The 15,128-nt window shown below is 34.4% G+C and overlaps 1 protein-coding gene across 1 annotated transcript; it reads left to right on the forward strand.

The window, feature by feature from the left end:
- The first annotated feature begins 5,252 nt into the window (after positions 1–5,252).
- Positions 5,253–11,661, forward strand: LOC119644127 (glutamate receptor ionotropic, kainate 2-like). Its single transcript, XM_038043656.1, has 5 exons — positions 5,253–5,820; positions 5,895–6,098; positions 6,161–6,265; positions 6,332–6,992; positions 11,435–11,661. Exons 1-5 carry the CDS (start codon positions 5,740–5,742, stop codon positions 11,659–11,661), a joined length of 1,278 nt encoding a protein of 425 aa, XP_037899584.1. The 5' UTR covers positions 5,253–5,739.
- The last annotated feature ends 3,467 nt before the right edge of the window (positions 11,662–15,128 follow it).

Below are 15,128 nucleotides of genomic sequence, written 5' to 3' on the forward strand. Positions count from 1 at the left end.
AAAAAAATTTCTAATCATGTCAGTCCTGAATCAGGTTTCTTTGTCAAACTCTAACCCGTTCTGACCCGCTGGAGTGGCCGAGTAAGCATAGATCTTGGACTCACAACTCAATTGTCAGTGATGCAAAGAGACTTTCGTCTTAGAATAGATTTATCTGGTTAAATTAATGATAATAATAATAATAACAACTCGTTTTCCAAATGTTACTATGACATTACAAACATAGTGATAATAATAAAAAACAAACATTTATTTAGTTATGCAGAACCCTAATAAAAAGGATTGAAAATAAGAAGCCAGATTATTAATTGGAAAAAAATTTAATTGCAAAACGACAAGCATACACTGCTTTACATGAGATGAGCTAAGAAAGACACGAAGTAGAAAATGTACATTAAAAACGAAGTAATTTTGTGTCCTTTCGAAAATCCTAAAGAAAACCAAAGCATGATGAACAATGGAAATGAGAGTAACAGGAAGTGCCGACAGCAACGACACTATACCGAAACAGTGCAGTGTGCCTAGATAAAGAAAAGATAAAATTAAAAAAGAAGAGAAAGACCTGGAACAAACAAGTGGCACGCAAGCGAATGGTAATATAATTACGTTGAAACTTAACTCGCATGTTTGTTTTAAAACACAATTCATATGAGTACAACAAAAAGCGAAAGTGCAATTGAGCGCTAATGATCCTTACCTACGAATGTATGGTACAAAAAATAATTGAGCTGAAGGAAAAACGGGTTGAAAGTGACGTTACATGAAGTAAGATAAAGAAAAAGACTATTGATCATCATAAACTTACTGAGTTTCAATTAATGCAGAGATAAATGCGGAAGTGCAGCAAAACAAGTAGGCCTAACTAACGGAGAAAATATTTTAGTGGGAAAACAAAATGATGACAATGAAATTTGAAAACAAATAATGTGCGTAATTTACGAGCACACAAGGATACCGGCAAGTACCTACGTAACTTGGGTTCTAATTCGGTTTATTATAATCACAAGACTAACTCAAGTCATTCCTCAAGCAATGGGAAGAGACTTAGCAAAATTTTTAAAACAACGCAGATCATATTATCCATATTACCAAATAGGATAATATACGGAAAGCAAATTGTTACTAACACAAAATAAACTAGAAATATTTGAAAGAACTTGTGAGCAGAAATAAAAAGAATTAGGCGGGATGAACATTGAAACTAGTGAGAATAGCCGAAGATACTAAATATATAATATCAAAATATTTCCTTAAAATATTAAGAAGCTGAAAACTGACTTAAAAAATGTATTTCAAGGCAATTACAAAAAAAGCGCAAACTTATTTAAGCTAACTAAAAATGTTGACTCATGAAAAGGAGTTTTAATTTTTTTTCTTGCTGCTGAATCTTATATACACACCCACGCAATGTACATGTTTATTAGCAAGGAACATTTGGAGACATAAGCAAAGACAACAAAACTATTTAATAAACACGAAACCTTTCCTTTTCATTCACAAGTTCACAAAATAATAACGCGAAAATGCTTCAATAATTCAAAAGAAAAAGCTAATAAAAACATCTTGAAGATCAGAAAAGATGCCATAGCTGACAGTGCAGGAAACGATGGAATATCGCAGAATGTCTTACAACAGTAAGTACGATATTAAGGCTTCTATTGAAAGTAAAATTGACGAATGGCCACGTAAGCGATCAAGAGCTGTAGATCCTCTCTTATTATTTATAAATAAATAATTAAAAGTGATGGCAATTATTTTCACTCTTTTGATTGATTGTTTTATCTGTAGTTGAATGTAAAATACGGACGATTTTGTAACGTACAATTCCAACTTTGCGCACTATGCGAAAGTATACGAACACAATCACATTGCTCTCTTATTGCAATAACTAACCTATTCTCGGTGAGATTCGTATACGTGAAATTGGGGGAGTGCAGCCGCTACATTTCTCAGACTTCGTTTCAAAATGAAGAGTTATTTATATTCAAAACATACATTGTACATAATTTAAAGTTCCAAATAAATTAGGTAATGTTTTAAATCTTCTATACCTTATCATTAATTTAATTGGCCACGTTTCCTCTTGCACTTTTGCTTTGTCTCTGCGACACACTTCCGTCAAATCCATTTTTTCTTATGAAATAGGCATGTTGTATTTTTATGAGCACTCTAAACGAGTCCCACAGCGACATCGATAATAATGTTTTCTCTTACTTCTACATCTATTTACGTACATAACTTTTTTGTATTGGGAATTGTGGTTTTCTTTGCCAAGTTTACTAATTTTTCCTGTCGAATTTACATTTCTTCACTGCCTCGAACGGACAGCTCAATTGGCGCTGCTGTACTTAACAGTGTCAAATCGTTGATTTCCAGTAGACAATTCTTACGGCTTCCGTAGAGTCGTAAGACAAAATTGAATTTAATGCATATGTGTGCAACGTCACTATGAAAATTTCATAACTTCGTGAATGGAATCTGTAGTTTTCCACTATATCTAACGATTCCCATACAATCTTTTGACCAATAGTGAAACAATGGAGGCTTAGCTCGTTTTTATCTTCGCACCCAGAAACCGTCGAAGCCATCTGAAAAAAAGTTACCCTCCTTGACCAAGAGTATTGATCTGAATCTGAAAGGTGATAACAGTATGTCCTTTTTTTTTAACCTATGTACGAATATTCTCTATTTACTCTAATACATGTAAAAGCACGTGCAGAAAAATATTTAGAAACAACTTTTCCTTTCTCTCGGATATTTAGATAGTTCGTTTATGTTTTATTAAAATTTCTAAATATAAATATAAATAATTACAAAAGAGGTTTTGTGACATTTTAGAAGAAACGATGAATAAGCAAATTCGTATATTAATGTATTAGAACGGCCAAGACTTCATTGTCTTAGAAGCATTACCAGGTGTACCATAAGCATAGCGATTTCTTGGCGTTTTACATGAATGAAAGATCACTTCAATCGGCTGAGTTTCCGCTAGTACTGTTGATAATGTACAATAGTTCCTGTTGTGTTGCAGAATTTCTTCCTACAACATTTTTAGATAGTAGTTACTCGGGCAGAGCTCAGGGTGTGCTTTGTAAAAAGTTGCGTAAGACCATCTCTGGGTAACTTGAAAAACTTGTAAGTTGTGCAGCCACTTTGTAATGTTTTTTTGAGAACGCGGCCTAGCTCTTTGTCGGTAGAGCGGTTGCCCTCGGCCCATGATTCCGCATCACGAAAAAACATTAAATAATAACAAAAAAGAGGTTTTTCATTTACACTATATAATATTATGTCGTCTGTCCAGTACGTCGTCCGTTGGTCTCTCCGTTACGAATACCTGGCTGTTGAGCGATAAAGCGCCAGCTACAGATGTAACGCCTTCTTGCTCCAGTCGCTGAGGTTTTACAAAAGCAGATGTGGGCACAATACCTGCAATATTGTCATCCATACTGCCGACGATCGATATTGTCCACATCGTCATGAGTTCTAAACAAGGCAGGCGGCAGGTCAAGCAGAAAAGTTGTTAAGTAGTCATCAATTTGCACAGCCGACTTAACGAACACCACATGTTAATATCAAACCTCCTTGTGCTGGTACGTTCACCGTTCAATACTATATTTCAATGCTTTCTTTTCACGACAATTAGAGCGCAACATCACTATTTTGCCGAGAGAAAAGGGTCTATCTTTTTGTTTTCTTTCAAAGCTTTTCCGCACGTATATTTTGCATCTTAACAAAATCGAAGCAGGATAAATACATCCTGCAATTGCCCTATAAAACCATTACCATATCCGGGATTATTCTTGTCAATCCAGAGGCAGCTATTATGATGGTCTACCAAATTGACTAAACGATTGAATAGGGTAATACCGCACCGAAGTTGCTAAAACTATTTTCTAATGACGATGCTTTAGCACTTTCGATTTTTTTTTTTTTTCTCAAATTTTCCTTTATTCTTCCCTTTCTGTTGTTGCAACCAAAAACTATTACAATTCCGAAAACACTTGAAAGTCTACTTTTATACAATAAATAGATTTTTACTTAATTCATGACGAGGGATGATATGCATATGTGTTAATGTATATAAAGAAAATGAACTTCTCTCTGCTTTCCAGTTTATTCTGTACCATTCCATTTTTTTATTACTATCTTTATCTCGTTGTTTTTAAATCTTAAAACCAGTTCACAGTTTAATTCACAGTTTACTTTAAATTATTCTTTAATTAACATATGTACTAGTTATGGTATAGCAAACATACCCATATCAACTCTTTTTGCAGACATAATTATTATGCATTCACAAACCAAAATTGTCCTTGTTGATAATAACAATTGCAATAATAATTTTTTTCAATTTATTTCCTTCACAAGCACAGAAATTATTTATTTATATACATAGACAGTTTTGTTTCTCGGTTTTAGTCCTCAATAAAATACAATTTACATATCCTTTTTTATCCAGGTTTTCTTTTATACAAAACATTTGCCATTTTTTAGTTTTAAAATAACGTTAGGTTATTTATTCAGCTAAAGATTTTATTTCAAAAGCACAACAAAACAGTAAAAATTGTTTAAGTAAAACGTAATTAACAAAAACAATTAGGTAGAACCATTGATATCAGAAGTTAAAGAATTAATTATGTACAACACACAGCACATTTTTATTGACTCTGACCAGACAAGATCAAACGGTAACTGGTCATCCAAAACTTTCCGAGGTAGGGACAGTGAAAGCTATAAATTTTCTCGTCATTTTTATATCTATCACCAACACCCAAAGATGGAGGTATCTATTTTGTCAGATAGTTCGTAACTCTAAAAGATACTTCAGGGACGTTAAAAAGGATATCCTTGACTACTTCTAAGCATGTTCGTGTTTCTAACTGTCTGCCAACGTAACGTCTGTGTCAAATTTCACAGAGTCATTGAAAATCCTCGGACGCAGGCTGATATCGAAGATTGATTACATGGATCAAAGGACACTCGCATAAAACAACGTAAATAGGAAGGACCTCCGTTTTCGAAAGTAACACACTTTTGCATTTTTGCTCTTCCCTTGTAAACTATGACAATGAGAATCGGTATAGTACATGGGCGACCTTATGTTACAAAAATGGAAAAAATCACCCATGTGCCAATATTATATTTCCTTCCACCTGTTTTCAAGATAAAAATGGTGTTGGTGAATATATGATCACATCCGAATACAATTTTCTTTATTTTGCTTTTTGTCGGGGTGCCACCAGCGACTGAAGCCCATTCTAAGCAGTATTCTTGTCTTTTAGGATTAAATAAATACGCAATATTGTTAAACAGGTGTGTAAATAGTTAGTGTTCATTTATTCTTCCTACATAAAAAGAGATAAACCTTGTTTTCCTCTCCTGTAAACTGGATTTCAACGTAATTTGAATTTTGTTTCATTTGATATTTCTAACCTTCTAAGAAATGTTGAATACGCTAAAATCTTATGATGTAAAAACTAAGAAAAGTATATTATTTATTTTGACATTTGTTTTTATATGGTTTTCCTCTCACAAATTAACGCTTTAACTACCCGCATATTATATCTATAGTATGTAAAGGCAAAGGTGAAGCTTCTTGCTTATTTTATGCTTTAGGTTGAATGGAAAGGTTTAACCGGTCCTATACGATTTAAGGAAGGTCGTCGGACACAATTTAAATTAGATCTTGTTAAATTGAAACAGCATTCAATCGTAAAAATTGGGGAATGGTCTCCGCATATGCGACTAAACATAACAGAGCCTTCACTGTTTTTCGACACTGGCTCAATGAATGTGACATTAGTTGTTATCACAATACTCGTAAGTTTTGTGAATGCCATTGTTTGTATTTATGTCACAAATTTATCGATTGAGTTTTATGTTGTAACGAATAGGAAAAACCATACGTGATGATGCGCTATGGCAAAAACTATACTGGAAATAATAGATTTTATGGATTTTGCGTTGATGTGTTGCGGCTGGTGGCTCGAGATGTGGGCTTTGATTACATATTAGACTTGGTACCAGATAGAAAGTATGGAGCCAAAGATCCATTAACTGGCCAATGGAATGGTATGGTGGAACAGTTAATGAAATATGTAAGTTGTGCTTCTACTCCAGTATGACCGGGCAAGCAACTTGTCTCTTATATATTTTGCAGAAAGCTGATTTGGCTGTTGGATCCATGACAATAACATATGCACGCGAAAGTGTCATTGACTTCACAAAACCCTTTATGAACCTTGGGATAAGTATATTATTTAAGGTAGCTGTTCTATCCTTGAGCAAGCGTAAGCAATCGCAATAAATTGGCCATTTTCTCCAATCCTAGGTACCATCCACGCCGTCAACGAAACTATTTTCTTTTATGAATCCTTTAGCTTTCGACGTGTGGCTATATGTATTAACAGCATACTTTTGCGTCTCTATTACCATACATGCAATGGCAAAGATTTCACCTAAAGAAAGATCAAATTTCAATCGCTCTTCGAAATATTTCGTTAAATATCTGGATAAGTTTACGTTAAGAAATAGTTTTTGGTTTGCAGTTGGAACTTTAATGCAACAGAGCTCTAATTTGAAGCCACGTGCAATTTCAGTCCGAATAGTGAGTGCAATTTGGTGGTTTTTCTCCCTCATTATCATCGCTTCATATACGGCGAATTTGGCCGCATTTCTAACTGTTGAACGAATGACAACACCTATTGAAAATGCCGAAGATTTGTCTAGCCAAACTGAAATATCTTATGGCACTCTCGAAAGTGGCTCAACTATGACTTTTTTCCGCGATTCATTGATTGAGACATATCGCAAAATGTGGCGCAACATGGAAAACAAAAAAAAACACAGCACATTCACAAGTACCTACGAAGAAGGCATTAAACGTGTCAAGGAAAGTAATTACGCATTCTTAATGGAATCTACAATGCTAGATTATGTCGTGCAACGCGATTGCAATCTTACTCAAATCGGCGGGTTACTTGATACAAAAGGTATAGCACATAAGCAGTAAGAGGCCTGAATCTTCGATGTTCAATTAATATATCTAAAATGTTTTAAACAAAATGTTTTAAGTATTTTTCTTTGTAATGTATTGTAAGTTATTAAGTTTTGCTGTAACCGTCTTGTTTGTTCTTTACTCCTGATCGCACATGTGCCAACGCCGTCGCGTTGCCTACATAAATATGAATTACGAATTAAACCAAGAATAGAAATGCTAGAATACAAAATGATATGAATTAGACCGATATTATTTCTAAATATCACAATTGTGACGTGGCAAAATATTATACATTAAATAAAAACGTGTCGTGTTAAGTGCTGCTGTGAGAAAGTAAATATATAGATAAAAAAGTGTTGTATAAAATGAATGGAGGGATTGAAAAAATACTTTCCTTTGACAATGCAGTAAATTTGTATAATGATTTTGACATCCAAATGCAACAACTATTATTTTAAAACAGTATATTGGATGAAACGAAAAGCAAAGCCATATTGGCCAGCAGAAGTGGAGGATGCAACGACAACGTTTAGTATGCGTGTTCTGACTATGAAAAAACACTTCAACCTTCCATCATGAAGTCATGCTGAAAGGTTAAAATTTTAGAGTGTAAATAAAGAAGGTACAGAAACTGTCAATAAATGAACTGCCCGAGTGAGATCGATTGCCGCAAGATGTGAATTCGCAGAAGAGGCAACCCGTAATAAACTTATAAGGGGGTTGAAAAATGTTCCGGCCCAAGATATGTTTCGATGGACTTAGCTAAAACAATGAATATACCAAACAGCGCGGAATACATTAAGCGACAGTACTAGATTAACAATAGTGACCAAAGTTTCAAATACGTTAAAAAACAAAAAATAACGGCATTAAAACTGGGCAACAAAGTGAGCAATATCATTTTAATACAAAAGAGCAGCGACGGAGCTGTAGCACGGCTAAACAGCCAAAACAAAAGTTTACAGCGGAGATACTAACCACAACAATAAGAACTAATAGTTTTGAAATTAAAGATGTATTATATGTGGCAAAAGAGGACATTCAAAAATAATGCGCAACCATCGGAAAATTTATTACGTCGAGAAGAAGGAGGTGAACGTTTTTTCAATGGCGATTCGATATTCGATTCTCGATCTATTATTTGGATAGTATGAATACGTCAATTGAGAAAAATTTAATGAATAAATATCCAAATATGTTTAGGTCTGTTTAAAAAAGTTAAAGTATCGCTTAATTTCCAAGAGGGCGTGACTCCTAACCGACTAGGGGTGGTGTATCCGCAGATTTTAAAGTTAACCCTCAAATTATGGTTGATAATATCAATTTCCGCGTTTAGAAGAAATGTTTGCAAAATTTTATAAGGGTGCAGAGTTATGTAAACTAGGTTTGAGCATGACATACCAGCAACTTGATTTAGATGCGGAATCTAGCACGCTTACGACGGTATCTACATTCAAGGGATTAATTCCATACACGTGGTTAGCGTATGGATTGCCCTAAAACCTGAGCTCTTCTAGAGAATGACACAATTTTAAGTAGTTTAGAAAGAGCTATAGTGCTTTTACATGATATACTGGTTGATGCCAGTAGGGAACAATACATACAACGACTCGAAAAACCTTTACATATTTTAAATAATGTTAGATTTACATTATCCATGTAAAAGCGTAAATATTTTTGTAAAGAGATTAAATACTTGCGCTACGGATTGACAAAAATGGCTTAGGAATGAATTCAAAAAAAGTTAGAGAAACTAATAGTATTTCGTATCCTATCAATGAATGCTAATTATAAGCTTTTTTGGGTATGATAAAATATTTAGACATTTCATACCACATATTACAACTATGTTAAGCCCTTTGTGCAACATGTTAAAGAAGAATTTAATTGGCCGCAAAATTCCGATGCCGTCGACGAATTAAAAAGGTTGGTTCTTGACGGCACATATTTGCGTAGCCCACTTTAATCCCGATTTTCAAACTAAAGTCATCGTAAGCCCAAGTCCGGTTGGAGTAGCTGTGGATTTTTTGCAAGTATTGAAAAACCAATCCACTTCTCATCTAGAACATCATCTGATAGTCGAAAGCGCTATTGCCAATTAAATAGAGAAGCCATACCAATATTATTTGGAATTGAAGAATTTCACCAATATGTGACGAATAATAAACCTTTTAGCATATATCTTTCGCTCGAAAACAGGAATACCTTGAACGGCATCCAATAGACTTCGACTTATTGCGCTATTTGAATCAGAATATCAATACGAAATTTATGCAGTTAAATCAAAATTAATGTAGCTGATTTCTTTTCCGGGCCCCCTTTCGAAATAGAACCGTCGTTGCACTATATAGATGAATACGTATAAATTTTTCAAAACAAACGAAAGTAATTGCATCAATTTTGACAAGATAAAAAAAGAGACTTAATCAGACGAAATGTTAGAAAAAAAACATTTTAAGGTTTGCATGGCCTAGGAGGCACTTCTTAGGCCATTCAACAAGAAATTGGAACTGAGTTCGATTACTTACTTTGAGGACATAAAATAATTTTGCCGAGGAAATTACAAGCAGAGGTAGCAAATTTCTTGCATGAAACGCAAATGGTAATCATGAAATTGAAGCTAATGGCACAGGAATTCTGTTGATGGATATAATAGTCCAAAGACTTGGAGAACATTGTAAATCATGTGAATCTTGTTTGAAAAATAGGCCTGACCCACCCAAACACAAATTAGTTACATTGCGATCTGCGGACCAAATTTGGTTAAGGATAAAGGTAAAGTTTTTTGGTCCGCTCCCAAATAAGTGGTATTTAGTAGCTGTGGATAGCTGTAGCAAATGAATAAAGTTATTGATATGGGCAACAATATTATATTATTTTATATGTTATATTAAAGCCACTATTACGGTGCTTGAACAGTTTTCTGCAAAATTTAGTTTGCCGAAATTTTTGGTCTCAGATAATTTCGAAAGAATTCAAATTATTGTAATACATGTTACAACGGCCATAGGTAATTCTCCCCCAAACGGCCAAGCTAAAAATAGTGTAAAGGTAATAGAAAAAAGACTTAAAAGAAACTTAGACAAAGCAAATCACTATGAAGTGAACAGTGTTTTGTATAGATTTCTACTAGATTGCACGATTAGACCCTATATAAGTGCGGAAGTAAGTCCAGGCTATATAATATTCAATAAAAGAGCTTTGTATACTCTTGATTTATTAGTGCCGAGAGGAACCGTATATGTAATATGTTGGAAGATGGTAGGCCGAGAAAGACGATAATGATGGTAATAGTAAAATAATGAAGTCTTGTTTTAGTTTTGTCTCTTCTTGAGTTATTATAACCCTTTTCCATTTTCCCTTATTGTTTTCCCGTTTACTGCAGAAAAAACGAAACCAAGTCAATTTTTGTATATTATAGTTGCGAGTGGGTGTACTCGTTATTTTCTAATTAAACACAATACAACTTCCTATGCATATTGTAGACGACAATTTTCGATATTCTGTGTAATTTACCTTAAGGATAATATGTATTACAGAAAACGACGAAACGTCAAGGTCTTATCGTCTATAAATTTATGTGTGCGCGGTCTGATTTTCCCGCTTTTTGAACGTGATTAATATAGAATACATTTAGAAAATTTCAGGTTTCTATCTTCTATAATTTATGAATAATGAGGAAGAGCCCGCAAATTTTTCGTTGAGAAACAGAGCTACTTTCTGTTTACACTTTTCTGTGAACGTGTCGTCCAACCGATTTGGCCCATTTTTAATATCAACAAACTTGCAAAACTTCTAATATTTCTGCCAAAGTCGAAGTGAATATTTTTACTTTTTCCGACCAGAAGAATGTGTACCATTGGCATTACGTAGAGAGACAGACACAAAATACCGCGCTCCAGCAGGTTTGCTATTCAAACGACCGATGATGGCTTTCCTAAAAACCATCCGACTTAAACTGGATACTGTTTAATTGTAAAATAGGACAGCAATTTAAAAATAGTTTTAAGGGACACAATATTGTGCAGCGAGAGTTTCGGGATTGCTGGGTATGGACATTTTTTTTTTATTTCATATCCATTTGTAATTTTTCTTCGAATGCACTCAAGAAACTTGTTTCATTAATGTATGTTTCGAGCGAAAACAACCGGGAAAAAAAAGATAAACGCGCAACAGACTAGCTAATTATTGTTGCAAGGAGACTGCTAGTTGATGGATATAACAAATAGTTATAAAATCACCTTATACCACCCTTATACCACAAGGTAGAAAGAATAAATGAATGAAATCAACACCATATCTCGGTAATATCTAATATATGTATGCATTTATTTCAAAGTCTCCAATTGATGTCGAATAATTCGACATGAGAAGTATAAAAAATTGTCGTGTTTTATTTGTATTTATTTTTTAATCAAAAAAATTTTGTTTTAGGTTACGGTATTGCAACACCAAAAGGCTCACCTTGGCGTGACAAAATATCCTTGGCAATTTTGGAACTACAAGAGAAGGGTGATATACAAATGTTGTATGATAAATGGTGGAAAAATGTTGGAGAAACCTGTTTCCCTAGAAGTAACACTAAGCAGTCTAAGGCAAATGCTCTCGGTTTCGATAACATTGGCAAGTACTTTATAACTTTACCATACTATAGGCGCTAGCGAATACTATACAAAAGAGCAGGCTGCTTCATAATTGACTGCAAAAGTAGTGATCTATAGTACAAGAACATCTGCTTAGGTTAAATGAACAGCTTAAGATGGTTAGTTTCTCATATTGCCTCGCGTAACTTTAGTAACATTGTATTATATACACATTTCCGTTCAATACTATTCTGTTCAATTTTATGGCCAAACCTAAAGCAAGAGAGATTACAAGAATTGAAACGTTGGATACACTGCTCGAAAGCGATGAATTTTGAGATTTTAATTACCAGCTCATCTTTGTTTTGTTCTGAATTATGCATTGATGTGTGTTATATTTACATGCATAGGTGTGTAATGTTTTCTTTGTTGAAAGCCGACACCTTACTATAATAACTTGTACTATGACGATGTGAGCAAAACGCAGTCGGTAAAACAAAGCAGTATAAAGAATAGGAAAATTATGAACAAAGTAAAACACAATTAGATAAGATAATTCGGGGTAAATAAGGAAATTAGAGTATTAAATATAAATGAACTAAAGAGAAATCAATGTTTTGGTTTGAAATTTCGATTTTCTAAGGTAGGACCCGTATCACTAGATCGTGGATATTCTTTTTAAGAGAAATACACTTCAAAATTATTTTATTTACAATTGTAGTCCTTAAGAGTAGGATTATTCACACTTTATTTTTTGTCAGTACTCTCGACTGCTCAACTCAAATATTCTTTTTCTACCAACTCTGCCTTCTGCAAATATTCTATTTATATACATTTTTACAAGCATGTTACTATTACCTGAATTCATGGCTTCATTTTTAATCCGTTAACCTGATTTTCTGCTAATCTTTTTCGTCGACCGGCAGCTGCATGACGGGCCGCGAATATACACTTGGTTTTTCCCTATTTAGGAAATTTATTTTGTTGGAAAACTAATTAGCTGGAATGAGCTGGATTTGGGATTTCCGTAACAATATGCTTAATTCAAGAGTAATTAGTGCAAGAAAGAAATGTGCTTATTTTTAAGTTGCCAAAATTTTAGTATAAATAGCAACGACTCCGACGTCGAAACCAAAGTTTGATTTGGATGGAACCAAATATAAAATTTTCTTTACTACCTTTGAATTTGACTCCTTCTTTTCTAAAAAATTCTTTCTTTTGGAGAAGTAAACTTTCTTCCCAAAGTAGTCTTTAGGGCATCCCCCGCATCCGCGTAGATTTACTACAATATTATCACTTCATGTTACCTAACGTGTGAAAGATAACAATTTTCCCCCAATTACAAAAGAAATGAAAACACTACGACAGTTGTTTATTTAGTCGGAATTTGCGCGTTTTGAAAACGAGTCAAAATTCTCAAAAGGATGCACTATATTTTATAATATTATTTCGACCCTGTCAATAATACTAACGCCACAGGCCTGTCTTCGATTGGGTTTGCTCTTTACAGAGCTCTGTCATTAGTATGCAGCTGACTTTAAGGGAAGCTTGCGAAAATCATTTGGTTAAATTTTTCGCTAAGAAACAGTGATGATATAATGGTTTTAGAAGCAAAATGCAAGAATTTACCGATAAAAATGCCACGTAGTTCATTTAAAAGAGCTAGTTTAAAATAGAAGAAAAATATATTGAGATTTTTGCGAAGGAACGTTAGCTTTTAGACGTTAACAATGTTTTCCTTGACCTGTATATACTATCTACTAATACTGTATATACTAACCTACAAATCCAAACTATTCGCTTCCCTACTTTTTGCTTTTCCTCTTATAGAATCCACAACCTTTCGCAAAAATATTAACTACCACAGCTAGTTTCACACAAGAAGGAAAAACTAAACATCTAGGGCAATCATCATAAATATCTGTATAATCAGAAATTCGTTGTAAGGGATAATAATTATTAGAAAAAATGATTTTGTATATATATATATATATATATTGTAAGGAAGCGATTTTGCTTCCTCACGAAATACAAGTCCGTCCGCCTTAGACATCTATCCCCAATCCGCAGTCAGCAAGTCCGATCTGTCCACGCATGCCGTTCTGTGCGCAATACACGGACAGCCCCCTCCAATATCAAAATCATAAAACACACACTAAGTATACCTATACCTTGTACAGATAAAATCATAATATCACACACTAAATATGCCTATACCTTGTAACGGGAAAAATGTCTAAACACCTATTATACAGGCCCACGTGGGTTAATTCATAGAAACACACACCACATGTGTGTAAAGAGAAAAGTACAAGCACATAGTGAGGATGCCTCTGTAAAACCACAGAAGCCCACCACAGCACAGATTAAGAACCCCAGGGTCCCAAAAAGAGATCCAAATTTCAAAATGTGTTAGCGGAGTCAAGAACACAATCAAAAGGGAAAAAAGCTCAGAACCAAGAAAGTAAGAACCCCAGTGTACAAACAGCTGAGATTCCAAAACCTCAAAATATTTGATAGCAGAGCCAAGAACCCAAATAAAAGAAAAATTGGATGCAAGAAATCAATATGTTAAGAACCCAAGTAGAGTCTCAAAATGTTTAAGAACTCAAAGTATAAATACAAGTAGAATCTCAAAATGTTTAAGAACTCAAAGGTTAAATAAAACTCAAAGTATAAATACAAGTAAAATCCCAAAATGTTTAACATGCAAGAACTGAACTTAGGTAGAAAATCTATGCATGCAAAACAAACTTCAGCAAGAATCTCTATGTGTAAAAATTCGCAGCACCGTTAGGGTAAACAAAACAAGCAGAATTGAACTTAGGTAGAAAATCTATGCATGCAGAACAAACTTCAGCAAGAATCTCTATGTGTAAAAATGCGCAGAATGTGTAGCACCGTTAGGGTATACCAAACTTATAGGAGCAAGTACTTAGGTAGGAAAAGAAAATAATAAGAACATATGACAATTCATAAACTGCATACACAAAATGTACAGAGACACGATCACACATGTAGGAAAACACAAAGAACATGTAAACACAGTGTACAAGCACTCTGACCTAACGGTGATTGAATCACGCGTTTTGGTACCTGAGTGCTTAGCGAGTAGATATTTGATCAAACATAGTAATAAGCTAGTTGTAAGTTGGTTTTAAGTTGTATACAAGTAGGATCATGCGAGTCGTAACTAAGGTTGCGACTACAGCCAACCTAAGCTAAGCATACACATAAGCATATTACCTCAAACTTATGTAAACGCATAGAGCATGTTGGCATTAGGACAAGCGAGTGAGACTCAGGCTATAAAAGAACAGCGCATCGCACAGACTCGTTCATTTCAGTGTCATAGCTGCCTGGAGGTAAGTGGTTACAGACAATATGACAAATCTCTTTTTTTTTTGACATTACGGATGGAGGATGTGACGGTTGGTCAAAATCGCCATCACTGAAAGACTTTGCAGGTCAAATGACATTACGGATAGGGGATGTGATGGTTGGTCAAAATCGCCATCCCTGAAAGACTTTGCAGGTCAAACGAC

Source organism: Glossina fuscipes, unplaced genomic scaffold, assembly GCF_014805625.2.
Source record: "Glossina fuscipes isolate IAEA_lab_2018 unplaced genomic scaffold, Yale_Gfus_2 91716, whole genome shotgun sequence".
NCBI classification, from domain to species: Eukaryota; Metazoa; Arthropoda; class Insecta; order Diptera; family Glossinidae; genus Glossina; species Glossina fuscipes.

What these genes read in the sequence shown, in the direction of transcription:
- LOC119644127 (XM_038043656.1), top strand. Translation starts at nt 5,740, where the DNA reads ATGCGACTAAACATAACAGAGCCTTCACTGTTTTTCGACACTGGCTCA. An exon ending in GGATAAGTATATTATTTAAG is followed by an intron (nt 6,266 to 6,331) that starts GTAGCTGTTCTA and finishes CTCCAATCCTAG; the next exon opens with GTACCATCCACGCCGTCAAC. An exon ending in CGGGTTACTTGATACAAAAG is followed by an intron (nt 6,993 to 11,434) that starts GTATAGCACATA and finishes ATTTTGTTTTAG; the next exon opens with GTTACGGTATTGCAACACCA.